The 18,588-nt window shown below is 39.8% G+C and overlaps 1 protein-coding gene across 5 annotated transcripts in view; it reads left to right on the forward strand.

Moving 5' to 3' along the window:
• ARHGAP10 (Rho GTPase activating protein 10) overlaps nt 1-18,588 on the forward strand; it is a 145,959-nt gene that overhangs the window by 67,694 nt on the left and 59,677 nt on the right. For all 5 annotated transcript variants that reach the window (XM_078394762.1, XM_078394761.1, XM_078394763.1 and 2 more), the window contains exons 16-19: nt 2,261-2,348; nt 3,261-3,319; nt 5,294-5,399; nt 11,863-12,022. In XM_078394762.1, coding sequence (XP_078250888.1) covers nt 2,261-2,348; nt 3,261-3,319; nt 5,294-5,399; nt 11,863-12,022 — 413 coding nt within the window. The remainder of the gene's footprint in view (nt 1-2,260; nt 2,349-3,260; nt 3,320-5,293; nt 5,400-11,862; nt 12,023-18,588) is intronic.

Genomic DNA, 18,588 nt, shown 5'->3' on the forward strand with positions numbered 1-18,588 from the left:
AATTATGAAGTTTTTTGATTTGACTTTGTTCTGACTTTTTTTGCCCATAGGAATGCGTTAATTAGATTTCAGTGCATTTCTATGGGAAAACGCGTTTCGCAAGACTTTTTTCCGCAAGACGATGATTTTTCCCCATTGGAACACATTAATTAGATTTCAATGCATTCCTATAGGGAACCGCATTTTGCGAGACAATGTTTTCACAAGACGTTTTTTGCTGAACGAATTAACATCATCTTGCGAGGCACCACTGTAGTTCCTTTTTCCAGCTCAATTTCTTGACCACATTCCCATCTTACTTCCTGATATCAAGTGTTAGGTCAATTTGTCTCAGCTTTAATTTTGGTGGGAAAGGAGAAATCAGGGCTTCACTAGGCCACAACTACATGGTTTGTCAGAGCGCAGCTTTCTGTGTTGAAATAACTTTTCCAGGGAGGTATGCAGAAATAGAAAAGAGTTTCCTCTCCCTTTCTTCAGGCAGTATTCTACCGACACTGTTCAAGTTTTGGAAGAGGAAAGCATGTTGAAAGACAAGAACAACATTAGACATGTCTTTTGGGTAGTGGTTAATACTTGTAAGTTAATAGCAAATGTTATTTGACTTGTGTTTTTAATGAGAGAATGTTGAGTAACAATAATTAATTGGTTGACATCCTTTTGAAGATAATTATTCTGTCTTAGAAAGGACCACTTATAATAAGGAATCATAATATAATTTGTTGCTGATCTTTTAAGAATTGTTAAATTTAAAGTCTAAAACATATAAACTGATAAAAAATAGCCTACCATTGCTGTAGTTTTTCTTATATTTTCTGTTACCTGCTGTAAAAACAAATGGATTGTAACCTGTTTTTTTTTTTAAAAAAAATCACAGGATACTCCAGTCAAATCATGGAATACTAGGCTGTGAAATGTTACCTTCAAGATAATGCCATATAGACCTATTTTTAAAAATAAAATAAAATCCATGCTTAGACTCATTTCACTGTCTTTGTCAGGAAGAATCTTTTACATATGATCATTCAGGCTTTTTACAAATCAGTTTCAATGAATCTAACTGCTTGTAGAAGATGAAATCAGTATTATCACCCATGTATTGTGTAACACTGACAGAATTTTTACATGGTGAAAAAGTGTAGTTATATAACTTCTTTTTTAGTTTGCAGAAACATAGTCTCTTGAGCCGTAACTCTATTGAATATTTTCTAGTAACACACAACAATTCTCATTTGGTTATACTGTACTGTACTTGAGTGGCATGCATGTAGTTTTTGTTATGTTTTATTGTCATTAAGAAAATTTTTTCCCCATTCCAGCTCTCTTAAACTTTCACTGTACAAACAGGTTTTTAACGTACCCTTTAAATGCAACATCCAGCCTGTGTGCTGTAGTATAAATGCTTACACACTGGATATGTGTTGGTCATTAGTGCTCAGCTGACTTGTGTGAAATACATTATACTTGGATGATGTTGGGGAAGTTACATGGAGGATGTACAGCTAACACTCTTAATCTGTATTGGATATATTGACATGATGGAAGGATATATGAGGTTGGGTCCTGAATGGTGGTAATTGGGATCGAAAGCCGTGAACTTGCCTTTTATAAAACTTGTTTTATAGTCTAAATGCAGTATAATAGCAGTGAAGGAAAACTGTGTGTTACTGAAATTCTGTTAAGTGTTTATTTTTATGCCTGTAGGCACACTACTACTTTTGTAACTGGGTGTTACATCATGAAACGATGTGTGCAACTGGTTTTGCAACTGGAAATAGTGTTGAACACATACATCCCACATGCATAATCTATAACTTATTTGCAAGTGTAATATCATTTCTACTTCAGTGGATATTGATGTTTAAGCACGGATTCCCAAATGATTGTGCGAGGTCCTAAGAGGACAAAAGGAGGTTCTGGGCAGGGAGAATGAAATTTTCATGAACAATTTTGTTTTTTTATCAGCTTAAACAAGTTTCTGTGGTAGATATTACTGGAATCCAGAATTTCTCAAAGAAAACAATGTGAGCTTATTTTTAATTTAAAATATTTTTTAACATTTTTCTATTTATTTTTTTTTAATTTTAATTGAATTTTTTGAGTGTTTGGAGGGTGGTAAAGGAAAAGTAGGGAGCTGTAACAGTCTCAGAAATGTAAAAGGGAACATGATGCTGACGTTTGGTAACCACAGGTTAATAGTAGGGACTTGGTTAAGAACAGCTTAAATCTCTTTTCTCTCCCCTCCCCCATGATCATTTTCTAGATGCAAAAACATGTGATGAAGTTGAACTGGAAAATTCCACAGAATGGGAAGTGAAGACAATAACAAGTGCACTGAAGCAATATTTAAGGTAAACTTCACATAAAAATTAATTGCAATTTAACTGCAGCTAAACTGAAAAATTTTGGTTGAAAAACACATTTCTTTTAGCATTAGCATCTTTGATTACAAAGGCTTTTAAAGTACTGATAACAGACGCTTACATTCTGAGTGATGTTTTTTGCTAAAATCTTTTTAAAAAACTTAACTAGCTAATGTGTGATCATATAATCTGAAACACTTAGGTTTTAAAGGAAGGATTCCATTACCAAGTCATTTCTTTGCCAAGGTGATAGGGCCCAAGGGTTTCCCTCACTTTTGTACACCGAATGAATGATGCTGAAGGGAATATTTGATAGGATGCTACTTCTCGTATATTAGTCAGAGACATATTTTAGGGCTAGTACAACTCAAGACAATAGTATACTATTGCTTCGTGGCACAGTGGTTAAATTGCTGTACTGCAGTCAAACTGTGCTCATGACCTGGGATTCAATCCCAGGTAGCCGGCTCAAGGTTGATTCAGCCTTCTGTCCTTCCAAGGTCGGTAAAATGAATACCCAGTTAGCTGGGGGGGGCGCAATGTGTAGCCTGCATAATTAACTTGTAAGCTTCCCAGAGAGTGCTTGAAATGCTGTGGGGGGTATATAAGCAGCACACTTTGCTTTCCTTTTACTAGATGTAATATAGTCTGGTAAAGCAGTGATTCCCAGCCTTGGGTAAACCAGGTGTTCTTGGAGTGCAACTCCTGGAACCTCAGCCAGCACAGCTAGTGGTGAAGAGTTCTGGGAGTTGCACTCCAAAAACATCTGGATCACCCAAGGTTGGGAATATGTAGGTTGGCTGTTTGAGGATCTTTATACTAGGAATTAATGCTGATAGAAGTCAGTGTACTTAATTTTATTTCTACTTAATAATTGAGTGTGTTTTTTTCCCTTAACAGAAGCCTTCCAGAGCCCTTAATGACCTATGAATTGCACAAAGAGTTCATCATTCCTGCCAGTAAATATTGGACTTACAATTAAAACCTTATGTCTTTTTAAGTAGTGGACACAAGATACAGTAGTTTTGAGCATACTGCTACTTACAGCATAAAAAGTGTAATTAATACTCAGAAGCTTTAATCAAGGCCACTTGAGAATTGCATATTTCTCCCCACACACACACACCTCAAATGAAAGTCACATGCCATCAAGTCAATTCTGACTGATGACAGCCGTTTTTGGGATTTTCCAGATAGAGAATGCTTAGAAGTGGTTTACTATTTCCTTCTTTTGGGTATGCCCTGCGATCATGCAGCTTGCCCAGGGCTACACAGGCTGGCCCTACTCACAGGAGGCACAGTGGAGAATCAAACTCCTAACTTCTGGCTTTGCAGCCAGATAGCTAAATCACTGGACCATTCAGCTATCTCCCCCAACCTCTAGATGCATAAAATGTTCCTGCAAATATAAAATATGTTCAAATGTATTAAAATATGTTGCATATTGATATTGTTGGATTAACTTTACATCTGTACTAGGTACAACATGGCTAGCCTCCTAGAGAATGAGCGATTTGCATTACTTTAAATGCATGTTTTCATGTCTCTTTATGTGGAACTTTGTAGTAAAATCGAGGGGAATGGGAATGGCACACTCTCTATATCTCAACATTTCCTGTTAATTTGATAGTGGTGGTCTGTATCAGATGCTTATAAGGTCTTTATTCTTTTCTTTCCCTCTCTTAGCATTTTCTTGTAAATTTGTGGAAACAATGAATTATCAGGTGGAATTCAATACGTAGAATGTAAAAAAAAAGACTTGAAGAAGGAGCAACTGGCATGGGGGGCATGATTTTAAATAATTTTAAGGAGAAAAATCACCATGGGAACAGATACTGCATAAATATTAGTCAGTAAATGTGTTCTTTTGCCTCTAGCACTTTAGATAAAAATTAGATAAGTGAAATTAAAGTATTCTGAAAACAGGTCCTTGTCTTTAAAAGACTGGGAAGTGGAAGAAACAAGATCTCATCCTCTATTTGGAAAGAGTTATGTCTTGATTTTGGAAAATAAATACATGCTTATCTCTCCACATCTAAAGCTTCTAAATAGGCTCTCTTCCTGTTTTCTACAAAACCAATATAAATGTGCAGTACCTCATAGGCGAACATTAATTTTAATTGAATCTTTCAGCATTATAAGTGATCAAAATATATTTTAACAAATCAATGTTAACTTTCAAAATATATATTTAAAGAATTGTTATAATTGGTTAGTCAGTTTAAGTCAGAGTAGTAGAATGTCTACATGTGATTTATTCAGGTCGATATTCTCATACATATATGAGCATTTCAGTGCATACATACATATAGGCACACAAAGATAAGGTGATTTGTTTTGTTGCCACTTGTGGTTATTGATTTCATTTGGAAAGATAAGTGGGAAAAGGCTCATTACGAAAGCCCCAAGTACAGGCCCCCCTGTCTTATCTCTAGCACACCTAACACTAATAAAAATTGTCCCAGAATAGCAGATGATCCCCCAAAGCAATTGGGACACGTACGTTGCCATGTAAATGTTAATCCAAAAAAGATATATATTTTTAGAAAGTGGAAGTGACTTTCTGGGTCATGTGTTGAAATAAAGAGGCAAAATTCTGAGTAGACCTGACTAGGAGTTTAAGTATCCTATCCATTCTTATTTTAGAGGAATGCCTTCTTGTGTCTTAAGACAGCCCATAAATTATGTCAAGAATGTCATTCAGTAATTATTGTTCTCTATCCTCAATCCCTTCCAAAGAAAACACACTAGAAAACTGTATTATTTTAAAAGGGCAGGGGGAGAATAGTTTTAAATGCAATTCTGGTCCTTCCTGAAAAAGAAAATTAAGAATATGGAGAGGCAATTAAAATATTTATGTATAATTTTTGTCAAGCACATATGTTGTGTCAAGTGCATGACTAAGAAGAATTCCTGCTTCATTTCTTGTCTAGAAAGTGGCAGCCCTGAGTCTCGTATTAATGCTATTCACTTCTTGGTTCATAAACTTCCAGAGAAGAATAAAGAAATGTTGGATATTTTGGTGAAACATTTAGCAAAGTAAGTATCTTGCATACTGATTTAGTTTTAAATGGTCCCCCCCCCCCCAGTGTGCCTAAAGAAAGCTTAAGGAATTTTATCCGTGAAGATTCTCAGTTATCCAGGTGAGGTTATGTGGAAGTTGAGTCATGGCAACTGGACTTTTTTTCTTATTAGGTTAAAACATTTTGCTACTCATCCAGGTAGCTTCTTCAGTCTGAGGAGAGTTGGTAGGAGATCTCTGATTTCTTCTTCGTAGTCTCTGTGAATGCATACTAATGGGTTAATCTATGCTTGCTCAGAGGTTTCTGGAATACTCTAGAGTTTTATCAGGTGTTCGCAAGGACTGCCCCCAGGTACATGTGGTCTGAGCATTCTGGCAATTGCCTCAGTTCCTTTTTCCTGCCGTTGAGATTTCATCTCTCGACGAGCTCTCCGTTCGCCTTGCTTTTGATTCTTACTAAAAGCAAAAAATTACATAGGGAAAATATTAAGAGACTTTTGAACTGTTTCGCCCTTTCCTGAACACCTTCCCTTCCCTTTCCCTTCCCGTCATTTTATGGACCCCACAGGACCGTTCAAATGGTGCACCTTGTGCCCTAACAAGAACCTCCTTTCCGGCAGACATGATTCCTGTCTTTTTTGTCTGGGAGAATCGCACCAACCTTCTTCCTCTCAGGCCTGTTGAAATCTCACCAAACAGGCCCTCAAGCTCAGGCAACTGCACCTCAGATCTTTCCTCTGGGAATGCTCCATTTGACCATTACCACCTTCAATGGAACCCACTTCAGTTCTCCAAGCTCTTAGCACAGTTTCTACAGACATGCCTTCTGCTTCTTTGATACCTGAACCAACACTTTCGAAGCCTAAGTCCAAGTCAATTTTGAAATCTAAGACATCAGGATCAACATCAAAAATGACATTGACATCAAAACTGACCTCGGCGTCTGACCATTTGAGGTCTACGAAGAAAAAGAAAACCATCTACAGACTCACCCTCTACCAGGCTTCCTTCTTCACGGTCTGCACCCGACAAAACTGTCTCTTCTCTTCCCATTCAAGACCAGCTGACTGTATGTCTTGATTCGCCTTCTGTGGATGATTACCCCATCCCTCCTCCGTCTGGACATTCACCATCTTCTCTACTTCCACAGTCGCCAGACTGGCCTAACAGTTCTGCTGAACGCTACAGCAATTCCTCTATCGACACACTCAAGTCCCAAATTTGTGGGTTGCTCTGTCTGTTTTCGAGTCCAATTCAGCCTCTGCTTTGGCTGATCTATTGCTACTGCGCAAACAATCTTGAAATATTCACTATACTTCAGAGACTTGCTGATCTGCTGCTGAACATTCACAACCTCTGATACCACCGGGGTTGATGGCACCACAGGATGCTCATGCTCAATACTGCTACCCAAAGTGAGTCACTTTATATACTACCTCATCCATCCACTCAGTCTGTTCCTCTGAAACTTCATTGTACTGGCAAGTCTAGAATTTATCCCACTTCACCGCCACAAGATGACCTGCCTCATGCATCAGGATTTCCATGAGAACAATCCCCTCTGCCTCAAGAATATCACCCCCGCTCAACTTACCAATTCTCTGATGCTGACACTTCAGACTCTTCACCTCCACATGAGTCTCCGCCTAATCTACCTACATCGGATTCTGACATAGCTGATACCAACCCACTGTCTCCATCCGAGGACTTCTCTTCTTACTCACAACTCATTCTCTGCATAGTGAAGGTGATGGACCTTGATGTCCAACAGCTAGTATCAACAGCATCAGACAAGGGTTATGAGGACACCAGTCAGGACCAGACCCCACCACTTCACATGGGGTTTATCCATTCTCTCATTAAACAATCATGGTCTAAACCCTCCTCAGTACCTCAAATGTCCAGATGTATCAAGAATTTGTACAAGACACACAGAGACAATACTACCTTTCTCTCCAAACATCTGCCTTCTAATTCAGTCATAGTTGATGCTACACAAAATAGAGCTCGTAATCGCTCTAATGCTGCTCCTAATAACCGAGAAGGTAGAAAGCTTGACATCATTGGTAGAAGAATCTATTCTTCAGCTTCCTTCACCCTTCAAGCTGCCAACTATTTAGGTGCTATGGGAGCATGCCATCTAAACACATGGCCACTGCCATCACACTCTGTAGACATGCATGGCTTCGACACACCCATATTTCAGAGGACCCTTGTCTGTGCATTGAGAACTTACCATTCAATGGTGAGGGCCCCTTTGATGACGAGACTGATACAATTCTTGACAACCTGCAAAAAATGAGAAAGACTGCTCACTCTTACAATATGCAATCATAGGGGAAAGAGTGGCGCTAACAGTGGCGCCACTCTTTCCCCTACTGTACAGACAACCTATGGTTAGGCAGAGATACTTATCATCAACTTCTTCATCTTTCCAACCTCGTCACAACAACCAACTACAGCGCCCTTGACAGTCTTTTAGGCAACCTGATAAAAAACCAAAGCAGAATCTTTGACTCTCCCACTGCCCAAATCCACCCACCTCCCATTTTCTCATTCACCACCATGTCTTGAAGCCCATTTTCCAACCTGGGCTTCTATCACTACCGATTCTTGGGTCCTCTCCACCATCACTGTGGGGTATGTAATCGAATTCTCTCTCCTACCACCATCAAGAATGATCCTGACTACTCCATCAACTATACTACAACAAGAAATTCAGTCTCTAATGCTAAAGGACACCATCACTCCTGTCATCCCCCCCAGATGACGACCCAGGATTCTACTCCCAGTACTTTACTGTCCCAAAGAGAGCCGGAGGTCTCAGACCCATCCTTGACCTTTGAGACCTCAATGTCTACATTGTTCAGAGACATTTTCATATGGTCATGATAGAGCACATACTACCCATTCTTCAAGAAGGCGACTGGTTTGCTGTCATTGACCTACTTCCACATTACCATTCATCAAGATTATCACAAGTACCTCAGATTCTCCCTTGGAGACACCATCTACGAATTCAAGGCCCTTCTATTCGGCCTCCCCACTGCCCCCCCCGGGTCTTCATCAAGTGCATGGCCCCCTAGTGTCTTATCTTCGCACCCAAGGAGTCTCCGCCTTCCTGTACATAGACAATTGCTTGCTAGTCATTTCTCATTCCTAGGCTACACGAAACATAAATTTAACACTCTCGCTTCTAGCGGATCTGGGCCTAAGAGTCAACAGAGACTTTGTGCCCTCTTACCATCTCAAAGAGTCACATTCGTAGAAGCCGTTCTTGACTCATGAAGAGCTCAAGCTTTCCCCCCTCAGGAACAGGTGATGAAACTCCACTCACTCCTCTTACACTTCCAGCCCCGTACCATTGTGACGGCACACCATGCTCAACGTCTGTTAGCCCTCATCACCTCCACCACGTCGGTCATACCACATGCCCAATTGAATATGTGCTCACTCCAAGCGTGCTACCTGTCCCTATTTGACTCACTCTCAGGCCCACCTACCAAGCTCCTCGAGGTTACACCAGAACGTGCAGCCCAACTACTTTGGTTGGACACACCTATCAACCTCTTCGTAGGTAGGCCCTCCAACTCACTGTTCAGGTCACCACCGATGCTAAACCCACCAGCTCTCTTCTCAGTCCAAAATGCGTACATTTTGGTCATCAAATGAGCTCTCTTCTCAGTCCAAAATGCGTACATTTTGGTCATCAAATGAGCTTTAACAAGGCAATGTCCCAACCCAGCAGGACAATGGGACAGTCTGAGACCCAGAGCCAATGGAAGAACCTGGTCATTCCTTACATGGTGGGTGTGTCTGAAAAGCTCAAAAGGATTTTTTTGTAAAAACCACATACCTGTGCACTTCAAACCCATGAACACACTAAGGCAGAGACTTAGTATATGTGGTCCAATGCAAAGAGGGGTATTCGGAGCTCCACATTGGAGAAACCAAACAGCCACTAAACAGGAGAATGGCCCAGCATAGGAGGGGCAATAGCTGAGGACCACAATCAGCAGTGTTCCTTCATTTGAAGGATAGAGGACACTCATTTCATGACCAAAATGTACTAATTTTGGACCGAGAAGATAGGTGGTTTGAGAGGCCATACAGGTGCCATTTTGAGAAGCCATACAAGTGTCAGGGAGGCCATACAGGTGCGTATAAAAAATCCCCCACTCAACAGGGGTGGAGGCTTTAAGATACAATCTGTCTCCCATTTATCATGCTGCCCTTTTGTCCGTCCCCAGAAAGATCAGGACCACACCCACCAGAGAGACCACTGTTAATGACTGTTAACGACCCATGACAGTAGTTGGAGAAGAACTGCAGAAGTGGGATTTTCACTCACCACCCCGCGTCCTTTGTCCATCTAAGAAGCCTATTCAGATCTGGGGAAATGTAACCAAAGTGGAGGATATATCAGGGATCTCCTACCAACTCTCCTCAGACTAAAGAAGCTACTTGGATGAATAGTGAAACGTTTCAACCTAATAAGAAAGAAGTCCAGTTGCTATGACTCAACTTAAGGAATTGTGTTCAGAGATGAACTCTGAATTTATTTAGGAACATTACTTGGAATAAAGAGTAAACCTCACCTTTTTCTGTATATATCTGAGAGAAGCAGGCTGAAATGTAATGTATTAACATATTTTGCTGGTTTGGTTGAAGATAAAAGAAGAGAGTTTGACTTTGTCTTGTGTGTGTATGTGTATATGCCCCACGTCCCCCAAAATTGAAGATTTGTTGGTAAATGTAAATTGGCTTCACACCTCCTTCTTAAAATCTAAATTTGCTAGTATATATTCAAATGAGTTATTTTGTATGGTGAAAGTATCAGATTTTGTTTATTTAAAACCTTGAAAAATGGGGGAAATAGTTCAACTTCTTTTTCGTGGGGGCCATGTATATGCACAAAATAGGTATGTGTGTCTGCGCAACACTGCTTTGGAACGTTCTAGTGGCCCCCACATTAAGACCTCCTCTCCTGTCACCATGGCAAGATACTTCATCCGAATGACACTTGCCTGAAGCTCACCACCTGGGGGATATGCCTCTCTTCGCAAATATTCTGAGCCAAGCGAGAAGTCCTTCCACCAACTACCTATATGTCTATACATGGAAGTGTATCCGCTTTATGCATTGTCACAAGGTCAGCCACACTCACCAGCATCCCTTTCCGCTGTTTTATTTTCCTTTTCTATCTCAAGCAAAAGGGACTTTCCATTTCCTCTATTAAGGTCTATCTGGCAGCCATAGTGGTTCATCAACCAGCTAATCACCCATCCTCGCATCTCTTCAAACATCAAACTATCAAAAAATTCCTCAAGGTCCTCCAGAATGCCATTCGAGATGTGAGGCCCCTTCATGACCCATTGTCTTTTTCACAAGTACTATCACAGCTCACTAACCCTTTCAAACCACTGCCTACAACTGATCTCCACCTGCTAACGCTCAAGGTGGCACTCCTTGTGGCCTTCACATCTGTTGGGCCGCAGAGCTTACAGCACTTCAGTGTGGTTCCCCATGCCCCCTCTTCTCACATAATAAGGTTACTCTCCACATGGACATTACTTTCCTACCCAAGGTTGCATCTTATTTCCACATCTCTCAACTCGTTGTCTTACCTGCCTTCTATCCGTCTCTGCAGAATAACCTAGAACAGGTCCTTCATTCCTTGGATGTCAGGCAAGCCTTGGTCTTTTATCTTACAAAGGACTTTAAACAAATGACTAAATTCTTCACCTCCTACCAAGGTCACAAAAAGGGACACACAGTCTCCTCTCAGAGATTCTCCAAATGGCTCTCTCAGGCTTTTGCCCGCTTATGAACTAGCAATCAAGCCCCTACCTCAGACCTTCCACAGTCTCTCTAAAAGAGACATCTCCTCTATGGCCTTCATCCAAAGTGTCGACATCCAAGAGATCGGTGGAGCAGCAGTTTGGTTCTGTTCAATGACATTTGTCACACCCTATAGTTTAGACCTAAGAGCTCAAAAGAATGCTGCTTTTGGATGAGCTATCTTATCCTCTATCTTGGTGTAACTCCCACCTCCAAAGTATAGCTTACTAGTCACCCATTTTATGTGCATACATGGACACCATGAAAAAGAAGACTTGGTTACTTACTTAACTATGGTTCTTTGAGTGGTGATCCATGTATCTGCACAATCCTCCCCTCCTGTTCCATCCTTCTCTATTCCTTTCTTGCGGCAGACAATTGGCAGTGAGGAAAGCAGGGCTACACTTGCATGGTATAGGCTAAGGCACTTTTGTTTTTGAGGCTCTGGAACTTTCAAAAGCAATGTCATGCAGGCGCAGACACCCATTTTGTGTGGATACATGGATCACCAATAATAGAATCATAGTTACATAAGTTGCCAAGTCTTTCATTTCTCTAGCTTAGATAAATAGCTTTTGTTTCTCTCTGAAAATTCTATTACTGATTTTGGTTTTCTCTTCTTTCTTTTTTCATGAGAAGTGTTTCAACCAATGCCAAGAAGAATCTCATGACTGTAGCAAATTTAGGAGTAGTATTTGGACCAACATTAATGAGGCCACAAGAAGAAACTGTGGCTGCCCTCATGGACCTGAAGTTTCAAAATATTGTGGTGGAGATCTTAATAGAAAATCATGATAAGGTAAACTGGTGGAGCAGTGGGGTGGGCAAGGCTTTACTTTTGTTCCACAGTTCATTTATGATGTTATGTACTATATGTAACAATGTTCTATGCCTTTTAAAAACAACACTGTTCCCTTTGTTTCCAATGTTTAGGCTGCTGTTGGTTATGCAGCCAGAGCAGTGCTAGCTATACATCCAGTAAGGTGTAGACAGGGTATTTCTTGAAAGATAAAATATTGTTAAAAAGCAGTAGACGTGGGGGAGCATTGTTTGTTGAGTACACTCACAAACCCACTCTTGGAGGAAATAAATGGAAAACTGAGGTTTAGTGATGGAATGTCCTGGTGTCTGTGCAGAGATCTTCAGGACACTGTAGAGCAGGCTTGTCCGACCTGTGGCCCAGGTTAGCTCGTAATGCGGCCCAGTGCAATTTTTTTTTTAAAGAAATTCCAAAGTTTCAAGTTACACTGCCAGTGCTTGCGGCTGGAATGTGGCCGGAGCACGTCACAACAGTAGAGGAGAGGAGACGGACGGAAGGAAGGAGTGGCAGGGGAGGGGACAGGGGGGATGCGTGACTGCATTGCACCATCCCCTTCAATGGGTGGACCCCCTCCCGGCCCCATAAAGCCACCGGAGTCGAAGCTGGCAGCCTCTGCTGTCTAAGATCGCAGCTGCCAGTAAGCGCACTTGGAGTGAGGCTGCGGAGGAAGGCTAGGGCTGCCCCCCCCCATGTGGCCCAAACCAAATGTATGTGCGGCCCAAACCAAATTTTCATCTTCTAAAGGTGAAAGGTTGGACACCCCTGCTGTAGAGTCTGAAAAAAAGTTTGTTCATTCTTGTTCCCTCCACTGCTGCATGCTTTTCCACCCTGCCAATAATCCTCAGTTGCTCCAATCTGCCACTGATAAAATATGTGTCTGCATAGCAGACTGAGGGGAAGATGGGTGGCTTGTGTGAATTCACAGGTGACCAAAGAACTACGGTTACAAGCAAGCAACCTGTCCTTCTTTGTGGTTTCTGTGAATCACACATTTGGATACCTGTCAAGCTCACTTACTTGCTGGTGGGATATCAGTCCAAAACAGAAGAAATAACGCCTCTGCCTAAAGAACTATCTTTGCTCTGAAAGCCAACCTGTAATGTCTGACAAACATCAGGGGCTGGGGCCATATTCCTGCCTTACAAATGTCTCTTGGCTGAACACTTTTAAGGAAAGCTGTAGAAGCAGAAACTGCTCTAGTTGAATGCCCCTTCAAAGTCTTGGACACCAGTTTCCTTCATTGATAGGTAAGCCGAGGTTATAGTGTTCACTATCCATTTGGATAAACGCTGATAGGTAACACGTTCACCATTTCCAGATTCTTGGTTGCTAATCATAGAATAATTGAATTTGAAGGGGCCTATAAGGCCATGAAGTCCAACCTCCTCAACCGCCGTGTGAACATCCAATATATGTAATTTTCTTTTTCTAAATCTGAAATTGAAGATGTGAAGAATGTAGGTAATACTAGAGGTTGGTTGAGGTGAAAATCCAAAACCATCTTAGGAAAGAATGACATGTCATGGAACAACATCACCTTGTCTTTATAGAAATGCAGAAAAAGTGGATCAAATCAAAGTACACACAGCTCACTAGTTCCCAGAGGCCCAGTCAATGTGAACTGCAGTCACATTGATTTAAGTGTTATTTAAATCAATTTATAAATTCCTGGGCACACAATGCATGGGTGGAATCAATTTGGGCTGCACAGTGAGTTGTTGTTTTTTAACTGGCTGGTAGAGGCTTTTTAAAATATGCTTGTAAATAGATTTATTTCAGTTCATGTGGTGGTTGTGAATGCTACTGTCGATTTACTTTTTGCCTTTGTTGATTTTGAGCGCTATTGGCATTATAGTTTTACCACTTAATTTTTTAAAAACAATATTTTTAAAAATGTTTAGTAATGCCTTGCTTAGTGCACTGTGACTGAAAATGGGTTTTTTGCATTGTTGAGAGTTTACTGTTGCATCATTTCATCAGTATGTTCTATATTACAACCATCCTCCCAATTTTCTCCTTGCTGACACTGAAAATGTTTATTTTCCAACTATTATCACTTGTGCTCTCCTTTATGCTGCTTCCACCTTGTTCTTCAGACTATATGGAGCTTCAGATATTGAACATTCTTAATCTTTTGCATTTTTGTGGGGTTTTTTTGTAATAAACAATCTATTCTAGAAATTCTGTTTCTGATTTTTGGAAATAGCCGTCATAAGATATTCTACCCACACATATTATCATCAGAATAACAAGGAGTGTATGTTTCACCAGAGGCATTTTTACTCTTATAAATAAGCACAGGAAAGTTAGCCCTTAGGTGTGACATTATTTGAACAGCAGTAGAAGTAGAACATAGACTGTTTTTTTTTTTGTTTTTTGTTTTTTTGGTTTGATAAAAGAAAAAGTCCAGGACAAGGAGTTAAATGGCAACCTCAAACTTAATGCAGATTTTTTGGTTTTTTTGTCAGGTAGAGAATGTAATAAATATCACAGTCACCAAAACAAGATTTGTTTGTCTTTTGTTAGTTTATCTTTTTTCATTGCTTTAGGAAATTAATACTTTTTTTATTTTCAAAGGAACAATTTTAGTATTTCGGAAGGAAGCAAATGAAAGCACATGTTAATTTCTACAGCCTGTTCTAGATATTTCTCAAAAATGCAAGAAGTATAACTTGCTTTTCACTTTAATAGCAATGATTTCTTATATATTCTACTATCATTTCTCAGTCTGCCAGAAAGTGCTGGTTTGTTCAGTTGACTCTCCCACATGCAATCTTACTGCTTTGCAGACTGGCAAAAAGCTTTCTTTTAGTACGATGGAGACTCAGCTAGATTTATTTTAGCCAAGTTGGCAGACAAATGTCTATGACACCAACAGATCAACTCAGACTAAAAATGTCTGAGTTAAAATTTTTAGAAATTAATTGTATATTCCCAGACAATAATGGCAACTGAGAGATGGCAGTAGAGACAAATGGATTTTTCACAGGTCCCACTTCAGTTGTGATGCAGAAGAATCTATCCTTATTCATTATTAACTAATACAACCACCTTGTTTCAAGATGTATAAGAGTATTTTCAAAATTCCAAACAAAATGTTTCTTTTGCTGCTGATCTCTATAGTAGTCATATAATAGCCTGTATTGTCATCCATCTGTTACAGATAAGGAGTTGAAACTAAATTATTTGTGTTCCCCTATGATTTTAATAAAGATGTTTAGCTCATGTTATGCTGTTAAATTGTAAAGTTATTCCACTAGTGAAGGAAAATAGTATTTACTATTGATTTCACTAAGCATGTATTGATTGTTGCTGAGGTCGAAGTATTGTTTATTGTTCCGTTGTTTTCATTTAAAGGTAATTTGCTGAACCCCCAATTTCCTACTCTTTGGGATCCTACCAGCATTTGTGTAAGGTCTATGTAACTTGTTGTGGCTAATTAGAGCTGATGAACAAAGTGGTGGTGCTTCTTGCTTATGCAGTGGGACACCTTGACCAGGCACATAACGAAGACATGCCTTGCCACCTTGTCAGTTAGTTGGAATTAGCCATGACAAGATAGGCAGATCTTATGTAAACATCAGTAGGACTCTGGCTTTTGTGTTAAAGCTGTAGTAGGGAAGATTAAGGTAACTTGCATGTGTATATATCATATTTTGCTAAATCACAGATCAGCTTTTGCTTATTTGTGGGCCTTTTCCAGAACTTTTCAAGTTACAATAGTAAGCCAGACAACTTTGGCCATAACAGCTTGAAGTACATGAAAGCAGAGACTGGAAAGACTGGCAAATGCTTTCAACTACCAGTTGTATTGGAGGCTAAAAAGATTCAGGAAATGTTTCTTTTCACATTCTTCATATATATTAAATATAAAGGAATAAATTATAGGTTCACAATGTTATTGAGTGAAACTGACAATGGAAAAAGAGAATGTTAATGGAAAAAAGAGAGTGTTAGCAGTCATGTTTATTTCTGTACAAATCAAGCAAAATCTAAAATATTTAAGAAGGGGGAGACAAGACGAGAGAAGATTGCCCTTTCTGTTTCTTGAAAATTGGAAAACGTGATATATATGTATTGTGAGAGTATGTGGTAATAATTATCTAAAGGGTGAACATAATTTTTTTAGCTACATATGTAAAGCACATTAGCTAGATTTTCCATTTCCTCTGTGTTGGACACTGTTACTATAATAATTTCTTCATAAGGGGAAGACTTTACAGTAAACTTTTATTATTCATATACTGTATCTTCATTGTGTGGTTTCAGTATAATGATTTACAGAAAAAAGCTGGATTGAACTTAAAAGCTAAAAGCATGGTTAAGTAATTTTAGAATGCTTTAGCTGTTAAACCAATAATTGTTTTTGTAATACAAAAAAGCTTTACGTCACCTGTGCATTTTAATAGGAATACTGACATTCTCTTAAAATGACTATGTGGGAAGGATGGAATAAGTTTTCCCTGTACACATTTGCAGAAGCCAGAAACAGGAAAAACTCTTAGTGCTTCTAGATATTGGTTACCTAGGCTTTTTCACCCTCATTCATTTATATTTTTATGCTGTTTTTCCGCGTAGAAATGGCCCTCAACACAGTTTATTACAGTACATAGAATCCATGGAACAATAATCTTATAATAATGCAGAAGTAATTTCCCTTTTCCTTCAGTAGTAGTTATTCTTCAAGTTTTTGAGATCTACTTTTTTAAAAATTGGAACCTCAAATTCCACTTAATAGATTTATGTACAAAATAGCTGTTATTTGTTAAGGTGGACAGACCAGATATGTTGGCATTCCCTGTAATGCTGTGTCAGTAGGTCCAGTAAAAAACCCTTTGTTTCTTTTTTTGTCCACATACATATGTTTGAAATGAACTGTACCTTGAGCAAGGTGTCCTTCTTGAATGGGTTACATAAGCTCCATTGTAATTGTGGTGATCTCCTCTGAAGCCCCTATCCCCCCCCCAGGCCTTCACAAGGTTCTCGCTCTTCTTCCTTTTCTCACTGCCACCAGGTATTACTGCTTTAATACCATTTAATTATGGAGACGTGTGCTTTTAAAACTCAAGTCATTTATTAGATTAGGGACGTTAATATATGATTACTATTTAATAGATAAATCACAGGCTGCCAATCACTTATATTTGAATCACATCTGATATAACTTTAAACCTCTTTGAATTCTCTGTTCCATTCATCGTTCTTTCAGATCTCTAACTCACTCTTAGTTTACTTTTAAGTTTCACACAGTCTCTCTCTACCAGAATCTCCCTCAGACTCCATCCACCAGCCTTTACATCCAACTCCCTCCCCTCTTGGCTCCGCCTTCCATCCACTCATAGGCTCCTTCTTCGCTGTTCTGCTGTGACGGACAGGTGAGGGCAGGACTGTTTCCTACAGTAATCCTTAACAATGTTTACATCTGTACAGAGAATGTGACTTACAGTAGTTTTTGCACATGCAGCCCCCCCCCCTGTGTCATTTCAGCCATAATTCAATGTGGGTGTTGGGTGGATGGATATAATTTGTTTCTTATTGTTTAGTGTTTTTGAAAACACTGTTAACTACATAGAGTAGTGCTTAGTACTAAAATCTATGAAATAAATAAATAATGCCAGGTCAGTTTCATCATATGTTACAGTGCAATAAGTGAAGTATATTTTATATTGAATTAATTTGGCTTTAGAAATTTAGCACTTGGAAAGGTTATAGATAACTAAGTAGAGTAGATCCGCAGAGTTACTAAATAAAGAGCCTAATGCCAACTGTACCCTAAACGACCTGTTATTCCCCTATGTAATAGCTTTCCTTCCCATATACTCCCCAACATCATGAGGCTTCTTGACTTCCGCCAAATATATTTTATTTAAAAACACAAAAATATTATTCTATAAACATAAATTATTAATCTAAACCATAATAATACCTAGAAATAAATTACAGTCTTCACTATAGGATGGTATATATCTGAAAGCTCAGCCAACTGTGCTAATATTCTGATTTGGTGCTAACCCTGGAAATTCATTAAGCTATCACTGGGCAAAACCATACCCCTAATTGGGTATATGTCGTAGTATTAACTGTGCCCAGTGCAACACAGTAACAGAATTCAAAACCGAATCTATCCTTTAATGCAGGGATCCCCAACCCCCAGTCCATGGCCTGGTGCCAGTCTGTGGGCTTCGCAGGTCTGGGCCGCAGAGACAGATCTCCGTCCCCCCTGCATGCATGCATGGCGGGCATGGCACGTTCACGGGTGGGCGTGGTATGCTCACATGCATGTGCACCCCACTCAGCCACAAGTGTGCCACAAGTGCACAATGCCAATCCACAAGCGTACCCCGCTCACCTGCGTATGTACGTGAGTGCACCACACTCATCCGCGAATGTGTGACACCCACCTGTGAAGAGCCATGCCCCACCCGTGAGCTCAGGGTGTGCCCCCACCCCTCCAACCAGTCCATGGTTCCAAAAAGATTGGGGACCACTGCTTTAAAGAGAGGATTATGATTGAAAAAGATCTTTTGGAGGAGAGGGGGATAATT

Source organism: Pogona vitticeps, chromosome 5 (genome assembly GCF_051106095.1).
Source record: "Pogona vitticeps strain Pit_001003342236 chromosome 5, PviZW2.1, whole genome shotgun sequence".
NCBI classification, from domain to species: Eukaryota; Metazoa; Chordata; class Lepidosauria; order Squamata; family Agamidae; genus Pogona; species Pogona vitticeps.